At 51.4% G+C, this 20,359-nt stretch overlaps 1 protein-coding gene across 1 annotated transcript; it reads right to left on the bottom strand.

Annotated features, from left to right (window-relative positions):
• Positions 1–889: 889 nt before the first annotated feature.
• On the bottom strand, positions 890–20,201 carry Bmf (Bcl2 modifying factor). Its single transcript, XM_038331265.1, is given in 7 exon segments — positions 890–1,884; positions 15,627–15,787; positions 17,220–17,516; positions 19,579–19,665; positions 19,668–19,707; positions 20,078–20,149; positions 20,151–20,201. Coding segments are annotated over 7 exon segments (810 nt in total). The 3' UTR covers positions 890–1,782.
• Positions 20,202–20,359: the final 158 nt, after the last annotated feature.

Here is a 20,359-nt window from a genome sequence, read left to right as displayed (position 1 = left end):
GCTTCACAATGGTTAGTGCGCCCCAGAACCAGTCTTCATTAGTTAGGTCCCTTCTCCTCGCAAACAGGAACCCACTTCTTAGCAGATGGACCATGGTATACACCCTGAGAAAATGACTGTGGCCAAGAAGAGGTAATATCTCCAGATCGTCTGAGCAGAAAAACACGAAGGCTTATGTAAGTATTCTGAGGGACTTCTCAGGAGGCCCGCTGTGAGTGCATATAGTCCTTTGTGTAAATTAGGAAAGACATCCCTAAGTGAGCAGATCCAGCCCAACACACAGCCTAGAGAGCAGGGCACAGGCCAGACTTCAGCCTGTACAAACCCCTCATACCCTTGTGCACACCCTGGGGGTCAGTTGCCCTTCTACAGGACTGAAGCCCCACCCCCACCTCTCTGCAGAAATGAGTTACTGGGCTTGTTCAATTTGCTCCACTCTGAGTTCCTCCTGCAAATTCCTTGCACGACCCCAGAGTCTTCTTTACTCGGGGAAGCCATCTTTCTTTGAGCCTCATCTTTAGCACCAATGTCTTTACACACACACACACACACACATATGTGTGTATGTGTGTGTGTGTGTGTGTGTAAAAAGTACGATTTGATCTGATCTCCAGGTATCAGGTTAGGAGACACCCTGTGATGAAGGTCAGCCCTTTTGAGTCCCCTCCCTGAGTACCACAGCAGGGAGAGAAGGAAGTTGAGATTCCGCTGGGTTCAGGAACTCTCTTCTGGCCTGGCTGGAAGCTGAAGGAAGATAGGAAATGTGTACTCAGCTCTGCCAGCTCCACGTCCTAAACATTGTCTGTTGTTCAAAAGTCACCTTTCAGCTGGCAAAGTCACTGTGCCAGCTTCATCCTGTATCCTACTAGGTACAAAAAAGGAATGGGGATAAGAGGGAGGAGGTACATGTTTCCAAGGAAACCAAGAGTCAGACCCTGGGACTGACTATCAGCGGATCCCCTGATCCCACCCCATCTCAAAGTGCGGCTGCTGAGGTGGGTGGTAGTCCAATCCAGTCCAGTAGTTGGCAGGGTCTTTTGCAAACAGCTGACAAAGGCACAGGCTCCTGGGTACAACACGATGGTTGACCAGCGACTCGGCTCACACACGGCTGACACCCAGGCAGCAAAGGTGGCAGTAGTTTGCACCTTGGGACCAATCAAGGGACTTCCATGGGGGACCAAGTCAGACTTGAGACCTGTCAAGCTTGATTCCATTTTGAGGCACCTTTGAGAGGTTCTTAAAGAAGTTCGACCCTCCCTGAGGTCTTCTGGAGGTGACGGGTCTGGATAAGAATCCCTGAGCCCATGCGGTGGGCACTGGCTGTGCCAAGTGGGAATCCAGATGTAGGGCTGGCTAGCCAAGGCATCGCTGTTCTTAGCTAGGACGCCCAGGGCAAGGTCCTGGTGGATTAGAGCTGTGTTTCCATCAGGCGTGAGGGAAGGCTGACACATTTGGTGATACTGGGAGTCTAACCTGGTCTCCTATTTCTTAACCAGCTCCAGTAGGAAAGCCCCAGTCTACTTCCTGGAGAGCATCATCAGAGCCTTCGAGACTCCACCAGCCAGCAGGCACGGCCGCCTCTCCTTCAACAGTGTTTGACCAAAGCCCCCATTCCCAGTGCAGGTTCTGAACAGGGGAAGAAGATCTCACTGGAGTATGTTATATATACAAACAGGAAACAAAAGTTAAAAATAACAAAACTTGACAAGATAGCGTCCGTCCTCCCAGATGTCTGTCCTGTCCCAGACTGCACTCTGGTGCTTCATCCTCCACCCAGCCTCACCAGGGACCCACGCCTTCCCTGTTTTCTTCTCTGTTCAAGGCCAGGTTTTGCAGGAAGAGAAAGACCTGCCACCATGCACGGTCTCGGTTCTCCTGGTGCTGTAAGGGAAAGAGATGAGTGTTAGGTGCCAGGCACCAGCCTAGACCACGGGTTCCTTACTGTTTCCCCACAAGCTCCCATTGCCAGATCTCAGACTGGCACGGTTGTGCTGTCTAGCAAACCGGGGGGACACAGGACAAAACTCCAAAGACAACTGCAGTTTGGGAAACACTCAGCTAGGCTATGTGGACGGTGACGGGAGGATCAGACTTTCTCCCCTGCTCGCAGGACTTTTCCAGAGTTTAGCCAAGTACTGCTTTTAATCAGATTGGCTCCTGAGCCCCCCAAACCTCAGCTGCATGAACAACAATCTTGCTTGAGCGAGAAAGACAAGAAGCCCCTCCCTCTCCCCCATTCCAAAGGAACACAGAGAACAAGAGAGGGAAGGGGGGAGCCTCCATCTGCAAGTGATTTGACACTGTGAAGGTCAAAGGGTTAATCTTCAATTTAAACCACACTGCTGAGGCAGCAAAAAACTGATTTCATCCAGTACAAACACACACACACACACACACACACACACACACACACACACACACTTGTGTGAGAGAGAGCCCGCCCTCTCCCCCTTCAGCATCCCCAGCTCTGGGCTGCCCTTTTTTATAGCCGCTTTTGACAGTAAGCCATAAATAATCCCTCTTGGAGCGCTTTCCTACTGACTGGAGCCAATTAAACGTTAAGCAAGAACACACTTGAAAACAAAACAAAAACAAAGAATGCGCACCAGCTCTGGAGGTTATCCCAGGTCCTACTGTCAGGCTGGGAAGCCAGGAGGCAAAGTTCAGAGGTCAGAAGCACAAAGGTTTCTGGCTGGTGTCCTGTCCACACAGGTACCATTTCCCAGAGGCCAGCAGAGGCCTGGAGGGGACAAGGGAGTGCTGGAAGAGGCGGTCTTTGTTCTCTCCTTGTCTGCCAGGGGAGGAGGATAGGCTGGGGCCTCTCCGTGGGGTTCTTAGTGGACAGGGGGATAAAAGCCTCCTGGGCAGAAAGGGGGCCAGCCCAGGCTGGATTTAGAGTCCTTCAGTGGCCCAGTCAGCAAGCAAGTTTATGTGAGGTGTCCAGGGTGGGGGTGGTGGGGGCCTCTCAGGGTGTCTTTAACCACAGCCATCAGCTCCTACCAGGCAACTCCTACTCGCATGTAGAGTAAGTTAGTAAGACAAGCAGGTCACGCGCCCAGGTTTCCTGGACTCCGGGAGCTTTGATGTTCCATCCAGCCCCAGGTCTCCTCCAGGGAACCAAGCAGGCTGAGTCCCCTCCCCACTGCCCTCAGCCACCAAGAGAAATGTAATGTCCAGCTAAGGTTAGCACAGACTACCCCACGTCCACGGCAATGGTGGAGGGGAGCGTGGAGAACAAGCGAGCAGATCGGAGGCATAGTGCCTGCCGAGTGGGTTAAGAGAAGCGTGTGTGCCACAGAGAAGCCTGGCAGCAGGCTCTGGGGAGACTGATGGCTTCCTCCTGTTTTGTAAACAAAGATGAGTTAAAAAAAAAAAAAAAAAAAAGAGGAAACACGCGCAGCTTAACAAAGTCTGGTTCCAGTGGAGCGGCCTGAAGTTCAGCTGCGGAGCTAGAGACCCAGGCCTGCAGCAGCTGGGAGAAATCCCTCCACCAGGCCTCCCCAGCTGCTGCCCACGGCAGGTGCAAAGGTCACGAGTGGCACAGGAGACCCTGGGAAAAGACGATTCCTTGGAGTCGGAGAGGCCGATCTGCTGGCATTGTGAGTCTCCTCAGGTACCTGTCTGACTGACAAAGCCCAGTGACAACAGCAGCTATGTTTTCAACAAATTGTGGTAGTCCCATACTGAGGGTTCTACAGTTCTGCTTCCTGAGGTGTGGTCCCCAGGACAGCAGCCTCAGCATCACTACCAGGGAAGGGCACTAGAAATGCTGACCCACTGAATCAGAATGTGCATTTTCAATAAGATACCCAGGATTTTGAGGTGTGAGGTACAGCACAGGATAACAAGCATTCTTCTACTTAGGATAAAAACCCATCACCTCCCTAAACCCTATGAAATGAGTCTGTTATCATGCCCTTAACAGACGAGATAACCAAAGATCTAACCCAGCTATCCCAGAGCTAGTAAGTGGCAGGGACGGGCTAGAACCCAGGGCGACGTCCCTACCTACGATCACTGTATGCTATATGTCATCAGTAATCTTTCATTGTGTCAGAGAAGACCCGCCATCCATCCCTTTATTACACCATCTCAAAACAGCAAGATGGCCAAGGGAGGAGCTCAGGACCCCACGATCCACTACCTGCACCAATCCTATCTCCGTATGCCATGGTTTTTCCCCAATTCCATCCATGGAAGTCATCTGCTCAGAGGATAGATAGATACTTCCTGGGCCCCCAGGTTCCCCAGGTTCTGTGGGAGTGAGGGAAGGAAACAATCTCACCCCATCCTTTAGAGTCAGAGCAGCATCTGTGAGCTGGTGGGTGGTCAGTCAGGATGGATGAAGACTTCCGAGGGGCGGGGCCAAGCCTGAGTGCAGGTGGTGGTGCAGAGAGCCCTGCCTTTGAGCAGAAGCCAAGGCCACCCTGTGAGTTTTCAGGGCTCCTGACCTGGCAAGAAGGCACTAAGGGAGGGAGCTAGAGCCTCAGTCGAGCATCGGAGTCTGGCTTTAGGCTGGATCTCCCACTAGCCTGTTTGTGAAAACCCACCAGTGCCCTATTAGATCCATAACTTCTGAACCCAACTGTGTCACAAGATGAGCGTCCCAGCCCCACCCAGGCCAACAGGGTCAGAATGTCCAGGGAAGGGGCCCAGGAGCTTCCATACTGAACACACTCCACGAAGAGGCGGACAGGCTAGAGATCTCAGCGGTCAAGAGTGTGTGCTGCTCTCGCAGAGGACCAAAGTTTGGTTCCCAGCACCCGTACCAGTGGCTCCCAAGCATCTGCAACTCTAGCTCCAGCGGATCTGATTCTCTGATCCCCAAGGGCACCTACACCAGCATGCACTTGACCCCACACAGACATAAACACACTGCGGTGGTTTGAAAGAAAATGGTCCCCCCCCCCCCCCGGGATAGGCATTATTAGGAGGCATGACCTTGTTGATGGAAGTGTGTCACTGTGGGGACGGGCTTTGAGTTATCTTTTGCTCAAGGTTCCTTCAGTGTGACTGTCAACGTCCTGCGACCTTCTGATCAAGATGTAACCAGCACCACCTCGGCCAGCATGCCACCCAGCTCCCCACCCTGATGGTAATGGATTCAATCTCTATGTTTTCTTTATAAGAATTGCTGTAGTCATGGTGTCTCTTCACAGCAATAAAAACCCTTACACTAAGACACACATAAATAATTAAAAATAGCGAAAATATTTTTTTTAAAGCAGAAATCAGCTGGGAACATAGCTCAATGGTAGACCACTTGCCTAGCACACATGGAGGCCCTGGTTCAATCCCCAGTATTACAAAAATAAAGGGAAGGAAGGAGGGAAGGAGGGAGGGAAGGAAAGAGGGAGGGAAGGAAAGGTCAGAAGGAAAATTTATCATGTCTTTAAATAATAAAAGCAATACATATTCAATGTAAAACCATCATAAAATATAAGTACAAGTCCTTCCAAAAGAGAATATAAAAGCCGCTAGTGATCCTATGGCCTAGAAGAAAACACTTCAGAGTTTGGCACCTTCTTCAGCGTCTTTTAACCTCTTTCCATTAAACCACTATACTGCCCTGATGGCCAAGCCAGACGTAGATCCTGCCCAGGTGCTTCTGCAGCAGTCAGGCCACGGGCAGGCTTTTGGAAACCACTGAGGTACTTTCCAACCCCAAGGAGTTTGTGACCGCAATTGCTTCAGGAATACAGCACGGTGCCAAGGACTCGGTCCTGTCAGCCACCCCAGTAGTGCCCGGGCAGGCGTGGACACTGGCTAGGGAGGGCTGGAGCCCGTCCCCTGGACTCTGAACACTCCCAGGGCACAAACCAAGCCTGGAATACTGCACTTAGGTCTCTCCTGCACACCCCAAAATGGAAAGCAAGCTCCCACACACCAAGAGTCAAAGAGCACCCTGATTACAAGGAGTAACAATAAACAAAATATTTCTACAAGTCAAACAAAAGAGACTAATGAGAAAGGAAAGAAAAAGGACTTGCAAGGCGGCCAGAGAGAAACTGTGCAGGAAGGAAGTCAGCCTCTAGCAAACAGGAAGAAGGATACAAAGACAGCAAAACAGCAGAGAACACAAGTCCTTCCATAGGAGGGAGAAGAAAGGGGGAACCAGGAAAAAGTCTGCCGGCCTCTGAGTCTGAGGTACCTGGCCCAGCACCCAGCATACAAATCCATCACTGAGGGCAAACCCCTGGAACAGGGCCCAGCTCTCCCAGGAGGGGCATGTGTGTCTCCGGCTGGGAGCTCGCAGAAACCACAAGGAGTGACCCAAAGATGAGAGACTGGGAATAGGGAATGAAACACCCCAAAGCCCCCCCCCACCCACTCACCAAGATTTAAACCGAAGAGTGGAGGGAACGAATAGCAAATGTTCAAGGGGGCTGAGTAAATGACTCAGTGGATCAAGGTGCTTGCCGTCAAGCCTGGTAGTCTGAGTTCAATTCCTAGAACCCACGGGGCATGGCAGCACACGCCTCTAATTCCAGCATTCAGGAGACACAGATAGGTGTATCTCTGCATGCCTGGTTTACATAGCAAGTTCCAGGCCACTCAGGGCTGTCTCAAAACAAACAAAAAACCCCCGGACTCCATATAGTGGAAGGAGAGACTCCTGCAGGTTGTTCTCTGACCTCCACAGCACACATAAGCAAAAACCCAAATGTTTAAAAAAGAAAGAAGAAAATTGAGATGAGTCACCTCTGAGCAACCGGGGGTACATCTCTCTTCCCTGCTATGGTCGGGAAGGGCAGATATCACAGACAAGTTTCTAAAGCCCCACTGTGAACAAGGGACTACAACGGAATGTTTGGTCGCTCGTTGCTCGTGCAGTGGAGGAGAGAGGCTGGAAGTCACACCATGCATCCCAACATGTGCACACGGGGCTGACAGCAGAAGTGTCATACTTAAAAGGGGACCCGGGACCACCCTTCCCCCCACCCTCCCTCCCATTCTCACCCCCTGTCTAAGGCCAGTGTTCCTGCCTGGTCTTCCCCAGGGGGAAGAGATGTCGCCTATGTGATAGATTCAGCTTCTTGTCTGGGAGAGGCCAAATAGCAAGGAGAGAGGAGAGAGAAACAGAGTGAAATCTAGCCAGTTGTACTATCTGACACAGTTAGATTACACATATCAGACTCTGTTTGGTCCCACGGGGCCTCTGCCCTAAGTACAAAGCATGCTCCTGGCCCTCTCTGGATAAGAATCTCCCGTTGCCTCTCCCAGTTCAGATTCAATTCCTGCCCTCTGGGGGCTTCATGTGTCACCAGGGCTCCAGAAGCAAAGGCAGAGCTAAGTCACCCAAAAGATCAGAAGAGGTTTTCAAAAGGTCTACCACCTGAAAAGCAAATTTACCAAACAGCAATTTGTACCATCAGAGAGAAAAAAAAGTGTTTTCAGATCTTTTCAGCTGGTCACAGGACAGGCAGGTGTTACCAACCTTGTTTTACGGATGGGGAAGAAAGGCCTCCACAAAATCATCCTAAGCAAGTTTGATGATGAGTTACTCAAACCCCTGACTTCTGAATCCCAAGGTATTCTTTTTTAAAATGGAGAAAGGAAAGGAGGGAGGGAGGGAGGGAGGGAAAAGGCCCGGAGAGGTTAAGAGCACTTATTCTTGCAGAAGACCTGGGTTTAATTCCTAGCACCTACCTACATGCGGCTCATAATCAGCTCCAGGGGATCTAATGCCCTCTTCTGGCCTCTGAGGATAGCAGACATGCACTCATGTGGTGTATAGACATATATTCAGGGCAGCAGGCATGCACTCATGTGGTCATAGACATACATGCAGGACAGCAGGCATGCATGCACTTACATGGTGTATAGACATACAAGCAGGGCAGCGGGCATGCACTCATGTGGTTATAGACATACAAGCAGGGCAGCAGGCATGCACTTACATGGTGTATGACATACATGCAGGCAAAACAGCCATACAAGAGGATTCAAGAAACCCATTTATTTACTTACAGTGCTAGGGATCAAACACAGAGCCTTAGGAACGTCAGGCAGGCACTCTACTTCTAAGTCGCCTCCAGTCCTACAAACTTTCCTTAATATATTGCAGTGTCAGGGCTGGAGAGATGGCTCAGCAAGATTAAGAGCCCCAAGTGGTGGCGGGGCACTCCTTTAATCCCAGCGCTTGGAGGCAGAGGCAGGTGAATCTCTGTGAGTTCAAGGCCAGCCTGGTCTACAGAGATAGTTCCAGGACAGCTAGGGATGCACAGGGAAACCCTGTCTCGAAAATCAAAGGGAAAGGAAGGAAGGAAGGAAGGAAGGAAGGAAGGAAGGAAGGAAGGAAGGAAGAAAGGAAGAAAACTGGTTGCTCTTTCAGAGGACCGGGGATCAATTCCCAGCACCCACACGACAGCTCAAGCCTGTCTGTAACTTCAGTTGACACCCTCACACAGACATATATCTAGGCAAAATACCAATAATGAACCTGAAATAAAAACAGTATATATATATATATATATATATATATATATATATATATATATATATCTCAGCTGGGCAAAGTAGTGCAAACCTTTGGTCTCTGAGTTCAGGACAGCCTGGTCTACAGAGTTAGTTCCAAGGACAACCAGAGCTATACAGGGAAGGCCAGCCTGGTCTACAGAGTTGGTTCCAGAACAACCACTAGGGCTACGTGGGGAAACCTTGTCTTAGAAAAAATAAAATTGCAGTGTTTACTCACGTTATGCAAATAGTATTACCTGTACAAAGAGAACCATCACCGAACTGCTCGCTCCCCAGTGTGCTTAAAGACATTGTTTCCAGATCATTAACTGTTCAGAAAGGATGATGTGGACCAGAAAACAAGAACCCTTTCAGAGGCAGCGCTGACTGGAGATCAAACAGAATGAGAGACTGGCTGAAATTAGGACCTCAGACCATGTTTTGAAACCACCCTCGTCTACTTCCAAACGCTGAACTGCACCGTCTGTGTCACAGAGGGGCCTGCACACTGGCCCTTCTCACTCTCCTGCCACACCGTGAAACCACTCCAGGCTAAGGCCGAAGGAAAGAGCCTGTGGCTGAGAACAGGAACAATGATATGGCAACCTTAGGAAAATTCCACACTGCACAAGGTGGGAAGATGTTTTTGCTAAAGCCATTGAGGTTGAATGGAGCCCAGAGAGCTACGAGCTATGAGGGATTCAAAGGTGGCTCAGAATAATCTTGTTCTCACTTACTTTACAACCTCATGAGGAAGAAATCAAGAGACCAGAATTAAGTATCATGAGTCAAATTGGAAGGTGATAAATGACAGCCCCATCACATCCTTGCCCTCTTGGCACATGTTTGCCAAGAAGCAGGAATGGTGAGGTGGAAAGGATCACGGTTTTAGGATCAACATAAACTTCGCAACTCTGACTGCAGCCACTTAAAGAGTAACTCAGGTGCAGTGCTTGGCTTCTCGGAGCCTGTGTTCTATAAACAAGGGCTCTGCTGATTAAATGAGAGACTATACATTCGCCCTCGGGCCTGGTGGCAGCACTGAGCAGCCTGGACACATTCTGCTCACCAGCCTGCCTCTGCCCGCTAAGCGCCAGCTCCTGCCCAGACGCATGGAGCCCTTGGGACAGGCCAGCCTTCCTATTTTGAGACAGCTCACAGTAGCCAGAGGCAGCTGGGTTCGGGTTTCAAAGCTTTCAGGCTGACTTGGGGTCTGGCACCCAGAGGGTCATCCAGGGATCCAGGGAGGCCCTGCCCAGACACCCCATGATTAGCAACAGAGCAAAGTGGAAAGGGACAGACACTCCCTGCCAAGGGCTCTCTCAGCGCAGGCATCAGCACTAACAGGATGTCAGTGCGGCCAAGGAAGAAAGGGCAGCCTAGAACAGCCACTTCTTGGCCAGGGTGGCGGGGAGTCCTCTGACCCAACTGGAAGTCACTGGATCCGGCCACTGGGGGCCAAGAGGCTAGGCAGGAGACACTAGCCTATCTCCATAGCCTGGAGGTGGAAACTACTGTCATCCTGACCCATCATCTCCCTCCGGGTGTCTCAGTTTCCCTCCTTCTCAGACCAGACCCTGGGTAAGTTCTGAAGCGCTCTGGAGGGATGTGGTTGTGTCTCAGGGAAAGGGAGAGGAGACCAGAAGGGGCAGCCAGTTGTGAGACGGCACAGCTATGGAGACTGAACACCCCCAGGCTCATTCTCAACTTGGAGCCTTTGCAGCTGGCTGTTCTTTTCCTGTACGGGGTCGGTCTGCTGGGCAGGACAGGGCAGACCGGGCAAGGAAAAGGCTTGGAACCCTCCTCTCGGCACACAGGCAGACTGTTCTTGCTGCGGTCATGGAATGTGCCCTCTTGACTGGCCAGGCCTGGATCAAAAGGCAAACCAGGCACTTTTCTTTATTCTTCTTTGTGCTTCCTCCAGGCCTGTCTTCCCACCCACCCCCCACCCTGAAAACACACTAAAGCCAACTCCCATCCCTATGGCCCGCCTTGGTGGGCAGAGAGGGATGAACTGCCCGGAACTAGAAGGCCTTCTCTTGGAAGAAAGAACAGTCAGGTGCAGAGTGTGTGGGGAACTCGGCCTCCAGTCTGCCACGCTGATGACTCAGAAGCTAAATATAGCGAGTGATATAAACAGAGCCAGCCACAGAGCAAACACAGGGCCCCCAAGCCCCAGCACAGGCTCTCACGAACATTAGGCTTGCAGCGACCCCTCCCCCAGTCCCACTTTTCCCTTAGCACTGTCCTGCATAGACCTCCCACTCCTGGGACAGAAGATGGCTTCCTAGGGGCACTTTTGACTCTAGGACAAATCTCTAGGGCCCCTGCTCTCTAGAGCCTGATTGACCTCATTAGCCATGGTCTCTGCTCCAGAAAAAACACTCACCAACATGGAGAGCATCTTAAGGGTCAGAAAGCAGTCAGGGATTCCCAGAACAAAGGGTCCAAGATGCTGGGCAGAAAAGCTACTAGGTGATGAGCCATGCAAACAGCAATCTGGATACAACTTCCGAAAGAGCGCCCCAAGAATTATAAAGTCAGGCCTAAACAAAATGCCAAATTCATGGTGTATGTGTGCATGTACTAGGTAAGCTTTCTCCCACTGATGTACAGCTTCCTTTGTGAGACAGAGTGTTACTAAGTTGCCCTGATGGTCCTTGAACTTGTGATTCTTCCGCCTTGCTAATAGCATGTGTTCAACTCTCCAAGCAATCATAGTTCCTTCTTTTTTGGTTTTTTTTTTTTTTTTTTGCAGCCAGGAGTATCAAAGCCAGGGCCTCCAGGATGCTAGGCAAGCCTCTAATGCCCACCTGAGCTATAAGCCCAGGCCAATGGTGCTTTTATTACAATTCCCAAAGATCTTTCATAGCAACTCTGCAAGGTTAGCTTTGGAACCTGAGGTCTGGACCTGTAAAATGATTCGCTCATAAACACACAGCTTGTGTAAGTGACAGGAAGGGAATTCTCTCCAGACCCACTTGGAAGTCCACCATCCTTCCTTTGATATTACAAACGAAGTTGGTTTCAAACAAGGGTTGAAAGTTTCCTTAGATTTCATTTTCCAAAGTATCTAATTACTATTTAGGGAATTTCTAAATCTGATTTTTCTCTGAATGGAGTCACTCACGGGCCAAGTGAAAGAAAGAAAATCCCAACATAAAGAACCCTAACCTCCTGTTCACTTACTCAAGGGCCCACAGGAGCTACTTTTTGTGAGTTTCTCAACACTGTCTAGAAATATCCCTTTAGACTTGGCCACAGCAGGCTTTTCCACAGGGTAGGAGCAAGGTACTGACTGTCCCTGGGCCCACAGTGGCCGGAGGGGCTACTCACAGAGAACACAGGACAACAGAGGCTCCGACCTTCTTCTGAACCAGGGCAGCTGTAAGTTTGTCAGGAACTGAATCTGATCCTCCCACTTCATAGAGAAACCGGAAGGGCCATCCTCTCAGAACCCAAATCTGAGGACACCCTGGGCAGGGAGGTATTAGAGATCCCTGCTGCAGACTGTCAGCCGAAAGAAGCCAAACAGGAGTCTCCCTCTGACCCAGCAGAAAGAGGTGGAACACATGGGGAAATCTGAAAAAGCTGGACACGGCGGTGCATGCCTGTAATCCCAGCACTCAGGGAGACTGAAGCCAGTTTAAGTTATATAGCAAGTCCCTGTCGCACCTACCCAAGCCCAGAAGGAAGGGAGAAAAGGAGGGAAGGAGGGAGGGAGGGAGGGAGGGAGGGAGGGAGGGAGGGAGGGAAGGAGGGAAAGAGGGAAGGAGGAAGGGAAGGAGGGAAAGAGGGAAGGAGGGAAGGAGGGAGGGAAGGAGGGAAAGAGGGAAGGAGGGAGGAGAAAGGGAACCTTCCTCCTCCACTCACATCACCTCCATCTTTCTCACTGCTTTAGAAACCAAGGAACTCACAGTGAACAGCACCTGCCAATGTCCGCCTACAAACTCTGGCCCACGAATCCAGAGGAGCCACTCTGAAGCAGCCACTCGGGGAACCAGGTGAGTCCTGCACCTTGCCACACTCGTCAGGAAATACGGTGAGATAACAAATGGCACAGAGGTAGGTAGAAGGAATGTGGCCAACATAAACTAACACCCAGGGCAGTTTGGAGCTGTCACATATCACCCTATCCAATCTGACCCATGATACTCAGTACACCCTGTCTGCCAGCATGCCACCCTGCATCTGCGTCATTCCCACATCTCCCTGGGCAGGAAACGGAGAAAAGAAGAGAAATAGTGGTAACAACTAGAGGGAGAACTCAGTTGGCTGAGTGCCTGCCTAGCATACAGGAAGTCCTGGGTTTGGTCCCCAGCACCACAAAAATAAAGCACAATGGTGCAAATCTGCAATCTCAGTACTTAAGAGGTGGATCGTATGTTAAAGGCCATCCTCAGCTACGTAGTGAGTTAGTGGGCAGCCTGGACTGAGATTCATCATCATCATCATCATCATCATCATCATCACCACCACCACCACCATCATCATCACCACCACCACCACCACTGAAGTCTGAAGGACTAAAGGGCAACACTCTCGTGCAATTCTCCTTCTAACCTCTTGGGGGCGCTCTGGATGAGAGGCTAGCACCTCATCTAGAACTGACCTGTGCCCTCAAAGAAGCAGCCCTAAACCAGGAGAAAGGTATCAGCTAGCAGAGAGCAGGGGCCACTGTATTGGAATAGAGTATTAGTTTAACTATGTAAAGATGTGTTGCATTTGTGCAATAGAATAATTGTTTAACTATGTAAAAAAGTGGTGCATTTGTTTATGCTGAATTTTTTTTAATTATGCAAAGGTTTGTTGCTTTTGTTTATGCTGTTTTTGTTTAGGTAACAATGTGTTGCTGTTTCACCTTGCCTGCCTAAGGCACCCGGCTGGTCTAATATAAAGTTGAATGGCCAATAGCTAGGCAAAGGAAGGAATAGGTGGGGCTTGCAGGCAGAGAGAAAATGGGGGTGGGGGTGGGGGTCGGGGGTGAGAAGCCAGCTGTGGGCCAGTCAGTCAGACACAGACAAGGAGGAAGCAGAAGCAGCAAACAGGATGGACAGTATATAGGTGAGGTAAACGAGTCTTGGAGCAGCACACAGACTAACAGAAATGGGTCAGTTTAAGTTTTAAAAACACTAGCTAGAGCCAGGTGGTGGTGGCATGTGCCTTAAATCCCAGCACTCGGGAGGCAGAGGCAGGTGGATCTCTGTGAGTTCGAGGCCAGCCTGGTCTACAAGAGCTAGTTCCAGGGCAGGCTCCAAAGCTACAGAGAAACCCTGTCTCGAAAAATCATTAAAAAAAGAGAGAGAAAGAAAGAAAGAAAGAAAGAAAGAAAGAAAGAAAGAAAGAAAGAAAGGAAGGAAGGAAGGAAAAAAAAAAGGAAGAAAGAAAGAAAAAAGAAAAAACCCACTAGCTAGAAACAAGCCTAAAGCTAAGGCCAAGCATTCATAATTAATAATAAGTCTCCGTGTCATGATTTGGGGGTTGGTAGTCCAAGAAAACCTGCTACAGGAGACCTCAAGATAGGGTCTCCTTCTCCTGAACCTAAAGAGGCCTCTAACCTGATCTTCAATATGTCAGGGTACTACTGGAGAGGGGACTATCCAGGAAACAGCTGCTGAAGAGGCCAGGTCATTGTGAATGAAGAATGTTTTCCAGATGTGCTCTAGATGAGGCTAGAGTACAGCCACTGTGTCTTCCCATGCTAGCATCAGGACCAAATGCCATACGTGAGCTGCAGACATGGACCTGCACAACCAAGGTGGATTAAACGGGCAGGATGGAGGCCAAGAGGCTGAAAGCAAGAATCAGAAGCATCCACACATGGATGGCAGGGGACTCACTAGGCCCAGTTTGTATAATATAATCATAGAGGGAATGGAGACTGTGGCTGTGCCACAGCAATTAGCCAGGCCCCGTTATACCTAAGCACAGGGCCACATCACTTAAGGGCTGGGGTAAACCCTTCAGAAACAGCTGTGGCCCCAAATCTCTCTCAGACTCTCTAACAGATACCAATACGCCCTGTGGTCTGTTCTCAGAAAACTCAAGGTCAATTCCTCCACCCACTGCCGCTGGCCATGGTTTGTTCCCAAGTTATTATTAAAGTTATTATTGCCAATAACTGTTCTGGTCATCTGAAGTTACCCATCTAATCCCAGTTGTGCCCAACCCTGATAGTTATTTGTTCCTGAGATCTACACAACACACACACACACACACACACACACACACACTCTGCTAGGATAGGAACACAGTCCTGTAGGTAGAGATTGTGTTCATTTTCCTGTGTTGTGGCTTTGCCAGGTAGTATCTGTACCAGCAAGGATCAAGCTTCAGGCTCTGCCCCTGCCTTGGCAGCCATCCAAAAAGCCAGCCAGTCTGGGAAGGGTTAAGCACCTGGGGGCCCAGCACAGCCGGTGGCTGAGCTGTCGAGCAGGGCAGCCTCCCATCCATGGCACAACGGGCTCACGCACGAGCCTGCCAGCCGCCGCCTTTGTTGATGGACTCTGCCACATGCTCGGCTGACACGCGATGCTCCGCCCTGGCGGGGCTGGTGCCAGGCCGCCGGCCAAGCACCAGGCAGAGCGCCCCGCCGCCGGTCGCAGGTCTGGGGAGACTCTGAGGTACAATCTCCAGAGTCCTGGGCCTGGGTTCCCAGACACAGACAGTGAGGAGTGGCTCCCCAGCTGGAAAGTGTCAGGTTTCAACCGGTTCTACCACTTTCCCCCACTCAGGCCCCAGCTCAGGACTGATTACCGGTTTCCCACTGTTCCTCGGCCAGGCACACCCCCAACTGCTCAGCACACCCCCAACTGCTCAGTCTCACTGCAGCTTTCTCCTAGAGGCAAGCCCCCAACTTGGGTCTGGGGAGTTTGTCCTGCCAGCCTGCAGGAAACCATCCCATTGGCAGGGAAGGATTCGCAGTATCTCTCTCACCTCTCGTGAAGCTAAGTAGGCAGCTTGAGCTCTCAAGGTCAAGAGTACCCATCTAACTGCGCCTACCCAGTCCATCATAATGACAGCAGCCAAGGCCAAAACTCTGAAACACATCCTGAGGCCTGGCAACTCCAAAGTTACTGACGAGAGGACAAAGGCGGGCCCAGGCTTCCCAGCCCCGTCGGTCTCAAGCCCCGCCGCCCCCCCCCCCAAACCCGCATGCCTACTTGCTGCATGTGAAGCCGATGGAACTGGTCTGCAATGCACTGAAGCTTTCTGGCGATCTGTACCTCTGCTCGATGCTGCCACTGCCCTTCAGGGGGCTGCTCCCCAAGGGGCAGGCCTGCAGGGAAACTGGCAGGGAGAGGAAGCCTGTAGCCAGCATTGCCTGCAAAGACAGAGGAGCCACAGCTCAGCATTTTCTATCCCTACCCCATCTTCTCCATGTCAAGACCTGGAGTTGCTGGTAAACCTTATGATAGAAGGAAGAGGAAGTGGCCTGCCTGCCTTTACCAGGGCATTCTGCCAAACTTGGAGAGCTGCCCAAGAGTATAAAAGTTGGTACAAGGGCTGAGAGTGTAGCTTAGAAGTAGTTGAATATTTAACACACTCGAGGGTTTAGATTCAATCACTTACGTACACTCACACACTGGAAAAACAGAAAAGAAAATAGACCCTGCCTTCTTCTCCACTCTCAGTACCATAGCATAGCGCAGGTGCTAATGTGTATGACGAACACGCCAATAATCTGTCATTTATCAAGCTACACTTGACCTTGATGTATTGTTCGTGTAGTGGCAGGTTGAAGCTCTTCTTCTCTGGGAAAACTCTCCAGAGTTCGTGGGCTGAGCAAAGCAGAGAAAAGCAAAACAAAATAAAATAAAAAAAACCAAAAGTGTCTTCGTTTTTCTAGTACAGTTAAGGAAAGTTGGGCTCAGCACTCAAGATGAGAGAGCAGCAGCAGAAAAGCCAGTGAGAAAACTCCTGAGGCTCACATAGCAGCCAAGTCGGCTCACCGAGTGCTGGCACCAGAATGGCCGCTGGGGGCGCCTGCCACCTCCTGCCTCCTCCCTCTTCCAGCCCGAAGCAGGCCTCCTCCAGCTTCTCAGACTCCCGCCAGAACAGCTTTTCCAGAAGTGCCCTATGGGCAGTTCCCTCTGAGATTAAGCGCAGCGGCTTCTCAGTCTGCTCCCGCAGACACAGCAGGATGACCTCTGAGCCTTTACCCTCCCTCCACAGGCCAGTGTGCTAAAAGAAGAAAACAGACCAAGTGTCTAATCCTGCCCTTTTGCCAGAGGAGGGCAGATTTCTCATAAAACAAACCATTTAAGCCCACAAATGAAGGGGTCTTGTCTGATTTAGCCTTGGGAACAGCCCCTACTCTGGCGCTGAGCCCAGGCAGGCCCAACCTCTTTCTCCAGTTCCCCTTCCAAGCACAGAAAGTCCCAAGTGACAACTCAAAGTCACCTTCTGTCTTCAGGAACCTTTCGTATAAGAACTGGCTGGGCTTTTCCTTGAGTGTCAACAGTGACACACAGCTTAATAGTCCTTCCACTCCGTGAAAGACAGATCATCACCAGGGCCCAAAAGGCAGAGCCACAGAAAAGATATTAGGATGTGAAGGAGACTGCATGGACCCAAGGATCCCTCCAGGAAGCAACAGAGCAATTTGCCTTTTGGGGGCCCAAGCAAGGTGAAGAAGGTTGAAGGATTGATAGATAGCCCTGGCTGTTCGGATTGGGGAAGGAACTAGTAACCAGCAGGTTTGGCAAGGGAAAGTACCCTCATTTCCCCCAATCTCTAAGGCTAAAAGCACTCACCGTAAAAGAGTCTCTGGGGTTCCTCTGTCACCCCACAAGGCAGCATAACACCCTGGCTTGGGGAAGCTGGGCTGAGGGTCTGGGTGGCCTTGTCTTCCTGACTTATGGTCCGGAGCCCAGGACCACAGCAGTGGGTGAGGGGGAAGAGCTGAAGCCGACTGAGGGGACAATCCAGCTGGCTCTGGGCAAACAGGTCAGCAGAGAGCAAGCTCCCAGGTTGTGTCCCTGGCTCCCCATCCTCTGGCTGAAACACATCATCTTCCAGCTCCTCCACACACTGAGGTGGCTCCATCTCTCCTGTCAGAGAACAATGGAAGCATCTGGAATGCTGTCCTACTGAGGCCAGACCAAGGATTCTCCTCCCTCCTTCCTCTCCCATTCTTCTTCTTCTTTGAGGGAATCAAGCCAGCTTCTGATGATGCACAACCCGGTAATAAAACACTGCCAAGGGTGGTAATCACCCCTAAAGTGTGGACCATCTCAGTGGTCAGGGGCCCTCCATACCTCCTCCTTGCAGCCACCGGAGCCACCCTGCCCCACCCCCTCTGACCTAGGTGGGTCACAAAGTTTGACACTGAGGGCTGTAAGCAAGGGGTAAGATCAGGGGCTACCACAGGATACCTGGGAAAATATAAGTGACTGTGGGGGCACAGAAAGGGACAGTGACTAACTGTACAAAGTGTACAAAGTGTTCACAACATACATATGTATGTACACACACACACACACACACACACACACACGCACGCACGCACGCACACACACACACTAAGGAGGAACCTCCAAGCTCTTGCCTAAGTCTGAGCTGAACTCCAGGCTCAGAGCAAAAACAAAAGCCAGCAATTGTAGAGCCGCCAGGTTCCCTCCTAACGTGCTAAGCCCCACCCTCCTGCGCATCTCCACCCCCCTCCTTGCACAACACAACAAACAGGCTCTGTGGTGTGGTGAGTGTCCTGGAACAGGGGACCGAAGCTAGTCACTCCAGCTGCCTGGCTCAGCTTTCTTCCAGTGGAGCAGAGCTGTTTGCCCACCACAGGTTAACCTCGAGGGTGGGATCAGCCCTTTAGCAAGTGTCTAGCTAGCTCTACCCACTAATCTCCATGACTTCAAATTCTCATCCCCTCAGCCTCCCACTCCTGCCGAAGCTGAACCTGAGATAGGTACAACGAGCCCCACAGAAGGAAGTGAAATTCAGCCCGCTTGCCGCGCGTTCTCTCGCTGCCTACACCGTGGGGCTGTTTCTCAGTGCTAAGTTCCTCTCGCTCCACCTGACGGCTCTTGAAATTCTGCCCTTGGAGTCACCCAGCAGCTTGAGCTTCCAAGCATGCCCGTAGGGCAACCAGAAGCATCTGCAAGCACCTGAATAGTCAAGGCGATGCAAAAACAAATTCTGTCACCTTCGGACTCTGCTAGAGATTCCCAGGAGGTCCGGCACCCTAGGGTCTTGCCTTTGAAAGACAAGCCAAGTGGTTTGTGGGTTTTTAAGGAAATCTTTTTTTTTTTTAAATCCTTGCCTCTAAAGAAATCTCAGTTAAGTTCAGAAACCTTCCTTTCCCAAATGCGAGCTCTGTGAGGTTGCTTCAGCTTCCCTCCACCTCATCCCATCCCTGAGCTATCTGCAGTCCCATCTCTCTCTGGTCTCTTCCCTGGAGAACGATGCCATGCCTGCTAGGATGGCAAAGCAGAGATCTTTGGATATTGTTCCAATTGGTCAGGGGGAACATCAGCTTATCAGCAACAGAAAAATCAAGTTCCCAGATAAAAGGACCAAAAGCTGTCACCTAGCAGGGCTTCTCCTGTCCCTCAACCCCTTCTCTGCAGGCTGGCAATCCCAACCAAAGTGGGGACCCTCCAGAACCAATCACAAGTGGGCGTCATTGTCTTGGTGTTTCTTTTGATGCCTATCACTCCCCTCCCCCTCGCAGCAAAGCCCCAAAGTTCAACCCTTGCTTAGACTGGACAGTGGGGGAGGTGCAGACAGAGGGTGTGATTCTGAAAAACGCGGAGACCCTCTCCCACTCCGCACAAGAACTGCAGGTGGCTCTCTGGTTGGTGTGAGCCTCCGAGGGGTTCTGGGCAAAGACATATAAAACGGGGAAAAGTAGAGACCCTCGGCTTCCCTGAGCTAAAGTGGTAATGATAGAAAGAGGGCACTTCCTGAGAGCACCGTCAGAGAACGCTTTATTCCTAGCAAAGGGATTAAAGTCCGCTGAAGCCATACCAGAGCCTCAGAGCTCCAACTGGGATGCTCAATTAAAACTCCTCCTCTTCTTAGGAGCTGGCACTAGCCAGATACCTTGAACCTCGATAGTGGCTAAAATCTCAGAACACACGCGCGCACACACGAGCGCACACACACCTGGGTGACTCCAGGACAGCGTCTCAGCCTCCGAGTCGTGATGCCAGGGCTCTGCGCCAGGGTCCAGGGTGACGAGCACTCGGGGGCTTGGTGCCCACGCTCGATTGGGAAGGAGGGGGCAAACTCCAGCTGTTAAGAAGAGGACCCTTCAGACTCCACAGGGAGGCAAAATGCACCACAACTCACAGCCCCACCCCAGAGTCAGACCCAGAGGCCAGAGCGTTCAGGACGCTTGGCAGTGCATTTTAGGGTCACTTGCCCACCTACTCTTAACTCCTAGTTTCCAAATGTTTCCCGCAAGCCCCGCCTGGAACAGCACGCCCAAATTTGTGCTCTGCATCCCGTTCCCACATCCCGGCACTCCAACTCCTCATGGTCACCCAAGATGCCCACAATCCAAACCATTCCCGGGCCCCCACGCTCCCCGCGACTCCGCTCCCCACTTCCCGGAGGAGGTACCATCCAACTCCGCCTGGCCCCCGGCCGCCCGGGCGCTCACCGGGCTGCGGCGGGAGGCGGTGGCGCGAACTGGAGCAGCGACTGCTGCGGGCGCGAGCTGGCGCGGGAGGAGGGCCACGGCGCACCGCGCGGTATTGTTTCCAAAATACGCCCGCTCCGGGCATCCCGCAAACAGCTGATGAGGCCCCGCCCCTCATCGCGTCACTCCAAACATTGACCAATGACAAGTGGAGCTCCAAGTCTCAGGCTGGGCAGCTGCCAGGGACGGTCACTAATGTACGAACCTTCCCTTGGAAACACTATAAGGGGCCGAGCGCATTTC

Source organism: Arvicola amphibius, chromosome 5, assembly GCF_903992535.2.
Source record: "Arvicola amphibius chromosome 5, mArvAmp1.2, whole genome shotgun sequence".
NCBI classification, from domain to species: Eukaryota; Metazoa; Chordata; class Mammalia; order Rodentia; family Cricetidae; genus Arvicola; species Arvicola amphibius.
The sequence above is the reverse complement of the archived record's forward strand: the minus strand, read 5'-3'. Positions and strand labels throughout refer to the sequence as shown.